Below are 6858 nucleotides of genomic sequence, written 5' to 3' on the forward strand. Positions count from 1 at the left end.
ACCATTTCTTCTTACGTTCTCCACTAGATAAGAACTTTGGAGTGATTCTTTATCGCACGTTGAGGGATTGCCATATGGTTCAATTATGTTAGCACTGTTGAGAGATTGCACTAGCTAAAGTATGAACCCTAGGCCTTGTTTCTATGCATTGCTATACCGTTTGTGCCCACTTTTATCAATTGCTACCGTGTTGTGTCTATTTCAGATTACAAAAAAATATCTACTATACATACTACACTTGTATCACCATCTCTTCACTGAACTAGTGCACCTATACAATTTACCATTGTATTTAGTGTGTTGGGGACACAAGAGATTTCTTGTATTTGGTTGCAGGGTTGTTTGAGAGAGACCATCTTCATAATACGCTCTCACGGATTGATAAACCTTAGGTCATCCACTTGAGGAAAAATTGCTACTGTCCTACAAAACTCTATGCTTGGAGGCCAACACGAGTCTACAAGAATAAAGTTGCGTAGTAGACATCAACAGGTAGCTGGGTTCGTAGAGTTAGAATCTAGAATGACGGGTGCATGATCCGATAATGCCTCGATACACTCTATGGCTTGCATGGTTGCCAGAGGAAATTTTAGTTCCCATTAGGTGTCCATGAGTACCCTATCGAGTTTCTCTTATGTCGGCACAGATCAGTTATTATCCTAGGTGAACTGCCGCCCCGACATACTGGCCTGCCGAAGATGCAAACTGTCTATCACAACATTGAATATGAAAGGCCAATGAGTGTCTAAGCGGTCATTATTTTTCTCTTGCTGGCACCTAAGGATATTAAAGTCCCCTCCAATAAGTATGGGATATGGGTTATCCTTAGCCAGGTTCACCAGTACACAAAGGAAAGCCGATTTATGCTCATCTTGGGCAGCCCCATAGAATGCAACCATGCTCCATGTAAAATTATCAGCCCTGTTTCGTAAGTGAAGTTTGATATGAAATTCCCAGTCGAAAAAGCCAACAAGTCCATGGTTGTGGTCTGTATCCCAGGAAGGATTCCTCCAAACCTTCCACGACCTGGTAGACTATGCCATGTGTAGCCAAAACCACTTGATAGGTGATCAAGGCATGCGGGTGGAAGTCACATTTATCAGCCTCTGAAATTGCCACAAAATCCAACCCATGTTCGCCCACACAATCACCAACGTGTTTACGTTTAGCCAAGTCTGAGAGACCTCTGCTATTCCAAAACATGCCTCTCATGTGGAAACTCAGGTCAATGTGGAACATTTTGCCTTCTTGGGCAATATTTGTTTCTTTTAGAGGAATGCGATTTAGATTTCCGCGAAGATGTTGTGAAGTCACAGAACATGGAGCCAGGTCTTGCGTCATCCAAACCAAACTCGATGACCTCACCAACCAAGTGGGAGAGAAGCGGACCGTCATATTTGGCATATGTTTCATCCTCCTTGGTTTTGGGGTTAGGTAGGGCGCTATTACACTTTGGAGAAACCTTTGAATGGTCAATCTCCATATGTTTAAGTGCCCTAACCAAAAGGTTAATTTGATTATCATTATTTCCCATAGATGTACAAATGTTCTTAAGGCTAGAGGAAATGCCAGTATCCGGAAATGAAAGAAAATATTTAGCGGGCGAGCTACCTAGCATGGAGTCCAAATTCCTCGAGGGTTGTCAACACATTGCCTTAGCTAGTGAATGTTCATAGGTTGGAGAGAAACCATCCGCCGAGATGACATGATGGTTACTACGCCGAAAGGGTGAAGCTAGACCTCTAGTCATAGTACCCATCGGTGTCTATGGTCGAGCCGTTGGTATTGGTTGCTGCAAAATCGGCGGGCTCTGAACTATCCTATAGGTCGGTGAAGATGGACGTGTCGCAGGTCCCACCAGCACGACCGCCAGGGGTGCCGGGGATTAGCCACTCAGACGATCTGCTACTGGACTGAGAGGAACCACGACAACTAGAGAAGGAGCTAACGAAGCCTCCATGGGTGACATCTTGGAACCTTGCGCATGGACCGGAGCAGGAGCATCAACATGCGTTGCTGGCGATGCACCCGCACCCACCGCCGACTGCACGAGCACGGAACCTTAAGCATCGGCTGGCGGTGCACCCTGCACACGGCCGGCCGCACTGCCTGAAGGACACTCTATGCATGCACACATGCAGTCGCACCTGGGTGTGCAACCTCATCTAGTAGCATGCGTGCCTCATTTGACGTAAATGGATGTAGTATCTCCCTACTGGTCAACTCCAGTACCAGCCATTGCAGTGGTGTCCACATTGAGGTTAGCTCCTGCATCAGTCTGCGAAGGAGCATCCGATGAATCCACAAAGCAATTATTAGTGACCATTGGACTGGTCCTAGCAGATGGCGTATTGGATGGAGCAGCACCCCCTTCAGCATTTTTTCCTTTTTTGTTCGCATCTTGATCAAGCAAAACATCATCTCGGTTAGCCCTGTGGTCTGGACCATCATAATCCTGCTCCCATATGTGAGGGATAAAATCTTCTGCAGGTATGAAATCCTCCTCCTCAAGCACAAACCGGAGATTGTACCCTATTAATTAACATAAACTCCAACCGAGACGGTCGCAAGATCTGCGCCATTGTCTTTCTAAAACATGTTTAATTTCAGAACCGCCACCTGGATGTGCACAATGCCATGACGGCGCAAGCATACCAAGTCAGCATCCTGAGTAGCACCTATGACGAATCGCACTACCCACAAACCAAGAAAGTGGTGAAATGGTGGTGGAACACTAGTTACGTGTGCCCAAACTGGCTTTAGCAGATTATAAGTTGGCTTGACATCTTTTAGAGAAAAGGCCTATGCCCGACTTTATAAATAAAGCCACAAGGCAGAGTCACAGATCAACCACACCGAGGATGAAACAAAGCAAACACCCAAACGCGGGAACGCACGAAAGCGCTCGAAAGTACGAGGGATACATGGCATCCTGCCAATCACGACACACAGGCTGGAGAAAGTATGAACGAGTGTCGTTGATGGCTCCACCTGCCCCCTAGGGCAGATCCACCATCCCGTCACCTTCGGCACCCGCGACAACTACCGCACCGAGCTCATCGACTTCGACATCGCCCGCATCGGCCTCCCATTCAACTCCATCCTCAGGTACCCACCCTTGGCCAAGTTCATGGTGGCAACTCACCCCACCTACAACCTCATGAAGATGCCGGGGAGCAACGGTGTCCTCACTATGGTCGGTGACACCAAGGAAGCCCTGATGGCCCTCAAGCTCGCCTTCAGGGCCGTAGCGGTAGCGCGCCCGGCCGAGGAAGGGGCCCAGAGGCCCCAGGGGATGTGCCAGCAAAGAAGAAGCAGTTGTTCTCTCAAGATCGTGCCGAGACGAAGCAGGTGCTGGTTGACAAAGATGGAGCATCCGGCGCCACCTTCACCATAGGCGCCAACCTTCCTCTAGATCAGCAAAGGGCGTTGGTCGACTTCTTGCGTGCAAACAATGAGGTGTTCGCCTAGGAACCCAAGGATCTGGTCGGGATCCCGAGGGGGATAATTGAGCACCACATGAGGGTGTGCCCCAACGTGCGCCCCGTGAAGCAAAAGACGCGGCGGCAATCCGCAGAGAAGCAGTCTTTCATCGTCTAGGAAACCTGCAAACTACAAGAAACCGGTGTCATTTGGGAGGTGCTGTACCCGGATTGGCTGGCGAACCTAGTCGTCGTCCCCAAGAAAGGCGGGAAGGAACGCATGTGCATCGACTTCACCAACCTCAATAAGGCTTGCCTTTAGGATCCCTTCCCACCCCCGCGCATCGATCAAATTGTCGACTCCACCGCCGAGTGTGGCCTGTTGTGCTTCCTGGACGCCTTCTCGTGCTATCATCAGATCAAGATGGCGGTACAAGGTGTTGAGAAGACGGCCTTCCTAGCCCCATGTGGGGTGTACTGCTACACCTACATGCCGTTTGGCTTACACAATGCCGGGGCGACCTTTCAGCGGCTGATGCACATCGCCCTGGGCCAGCAGCTTGGGAGGAACGCTGACGCAAACGTCGACGACATAGTAGTGAAGTCTCAGGGGGCAAGGACCCTTGTCGAGGACCTAGAAGAAACATTTGCCAGTCTGCACGCGGTGGACCTGCGGCTCAACCCAGAGAAATGCGTGTATGGTGTTCCCTTCGGCAAGTTGCTGGGTTTTCTAGTGTCACACGGGGGAATTGAGGTAAATCTAGAGGTCAAGACAATAGAAGAGATGAGCCCACCATAGAGTCTCAAGGAGATGCAAAAGCTGGGGGCTGTGTAACCTCGCTGGGGCGTTTTATCTCCAAGTTGGGGGAGCACGCCCTCCCGTTCTTCAAGTTGATGAAAAAGAAGGGCCCGTTCGAGTGGACTCCGGAGGTTGATGCAGCATTCCAAGATCTCAAGAGATACCTCACCAGCCCGCCGGTGATGGTAGCACGGTGTCCTCTAGAGCCCCTGGTGCTCTACCTGGCTACCACGCCACACACCGCCAGCGCAGCGCTGGTAGCGGTCCGGGCGAGGCACCAAGCCAAGGGCCTGCCGGGCAATGTCTCACGACAGGTAAAGGCAACGCAGCATCAGGACGGTGTGCCTGAGGCCTCGGCGGCACCAGCAGATGACCAGACTCCTCAGGACAACGCTCCTGAGGCCATGGCTGCCCTAGCAAGCGACCAAGCTCCTGAGGTCCCCCAGCCTCAGGAGGTGCAAGACTCCACCGACACTTCCGCCCTCCTCGAGCACCCGGTGTACTTCGTCAGCACGGCAGTACGTGACACGTGGGCGCGCTACCCCATGCTGCAAAAGCTCTTGCTCACACTCCTCGTCGACTCCCACAGGCTGCACCACTACTTCCATGGCCACCCCGTCAAGGTCGTCTCAGCTTACCCCCTGGAAAGGGTGCTCCGGAGCACCGATGCTGCGGGGAGAGTCGCCGAGTGGAACATCAAGCTACAGGCGTTCCAATTAGAGTTCAGCACCACTAGGGTCATCGAGGGGGCGGCACTCGCTGGTTTCATGGCAGAATGGACCGATGTTCCCAGCCCCGAAGTAGGCGAGGACCGCCGACTCTCACCAGGAAGCGAAGCGCCAGATAGCTGGGTCATGTACTTCAATGGCGCCTTCGTGCATCAGGGCACGGGGGCTGGAACCATGCTCATCTCACCGACCCAGGACAAGCTCTGCTACGCCATGAAGCTCTACTTCCAGCAGGGCGAGAAGGTCTCCAGCAACATCACGGAGTACGAGGGCTTAATCGCCAGCCTCAAGGCTGCGGCAGCCTTGGGAGTGAAGCGCCTCACCATCAAGGGTGACTCTCAGCTCCTCGTCAACTTCTCCAACAAAGTATATGAGCCAAAGGACGAGCATGTGGAGGCATACCTTGCGGAGGTATGCAAAATTCATAATACAATTCTTGGGTCTGGAACTGCAACGTGTGCCGCGCAACACAAACAAGGAAGCAGACGACATCGCCAAGAGGGCGTCCCGGCGCCTGCCTCAAGAGCCTGGCATCTTTGAGGAGCGGCTCTTCAAGCCGTCTACAGCACCGCCGGCAGCGGCACCAGCACCGCCTCATGAGGACCTCCCTCAGGCCCCTCAATTGGGTGCCCCGGCTTGTGGCCCGACCTCAGGAGCTTGCCTTGTCCTTGCGCTGGAACCTCAGGAGGGGTACTGAACCAAATATTTCAAGGCGTATCTGCTTCAGGGGACCTTGCCGGAGAAGGAGGAGGACACGGAGCGTGTGGTTCGACATGCCACCGCCTACTACATCCAGGATGGTGAGCTCTATAGGAAACAACTAAATGATGTTTCTCTATGGTGCATCTCCAAGGAGCAGGGGCATGAGCTATTGGCCGACATACACAGTGGGGACTGCGGGCATCACTCGTCATCACGCACCCTCGTGGGCAAGGCATTTCGTAGCGGGTTCTATTGGCCCACATCGCTCAATGATGCCACCGAGCTGGTGAGATCTTGCGAAGTGTGTAAATTCCATGCCAAGCAAAGCCACCAGCCTGTTAAGGGCCTCCAGACCATTCCTCTCACATGGCCATTCGTGGTCTGGGGTCTGGACATCTTGGGACCATTCCCATGAGCGCCCAGGGGCTACCGCTACCTCGATGTCGCCATTGACAAGTTCACCAAGTGGGCGGAGGTGGAAGTCGTCCGCACCATCCCGGACGGCTCGACAGTCACATTCATCAAGGGCCTCGTGAGCTGCTTCAGGGTCCCTAATCATATCAACACTAACAACGGCTCGCAGTTCACAAGTAACCTCTTAAAAATGTATTGTGCTAACCTTGGAACACAGATATGCTATGCCTCAATGGCACACCCCAGGAGCAACGGCCAAGCTGAGCGCGCCTACGAGGAGGTCCTGTGAGGCCTCAAGACAAGAACCTTCAAGAAGAAGCTCGAGGCCTGTGGCAGGGGCTGGCTCGACGAGCTCCAGTCTGTGTTGTGGTCCATCCGCACCACCGCCACCAAGCCGATGGGAGAGACTCCATTCTTCCTCATCTATAGAGCCGAAGCGGTTCTCCCTCACGAGGTCAAGCAACGCTCGACGCGGGTCTTGGCGTTTCACGAGGCACGCCAAGATGCCACGCGGGGGATGGACCTCGTGCTAGGGGAGGAACGCCGCTGTCAAGCCTCGCTCCGGGCGGCAAGGTACCAGCAGGCGCTGCAGCAGTACCACTACTACAACATCCGCTCCAGGACGCTCGAGGTGGGTGATCTTGTGCTAAGGTGGGTGCTCTCCAGGGAAGGGCCGCATAGGCTCTCACCCATGTGGGAGGGCTCGTTTAGGATTGTCGGCATCTCCAGGCCTGGCGCTGCGCGCCTGGAGACGCATGACGGGATCCCAATCCAGAACGCCTGGAACATCCAG

The 6858-nt window shown here is 53.2% G+C and overlaps 1 protein-coding gene and 1 pseudogene across 1 annotated transcript; one reads left to right on the top strand and one right to left on the bottom strand.

Annotated features, from left to right (window-relative positions):
* Positions 1 to 835: 835 nt before the first annotated feature.
* LOC147965011 (uncharacterized) lies at positions 836 to 3376 on the bottom strand (annotated as a pseudogene).
* A 470-nt stretch (positions 3377 to 3846) lies between these two features.
* LOC147965012 (uncharacterized) lies at positions 3847 to 6354 on the top strand. Its single transcript, XM_087530244.1, has 5 exons — positions 3847 to 4176; positions 4284 to 5280; positions 5435 to 5562; positions 5677 to 5897; positions 6075 to 6354. Exons 1-5 carry the CDS (start codon positions 3847 to 3849, stop codon positions 6352 to 6354), a joined length of 1956 nt encoding a protein of 651 aa, XP_087386370.1.
* Positions 6355 to 6858: the final 504 nt, after the last annotated feature.

Source organism: Triticum urartu, chromosome 6A (genome assembly GCF_056163025.1).
Source record: "Triticum urartu cultivar PI428250 chromosome 6A, HENAU_Tu73, whole genome shotgun sequence".
Taxonomy (NCBI): Eukaryota; Viridiplantae; Streptophyta; class Magnoliopsida; order Poales; family Poaceae; genus Triticum; species Triticum urartu.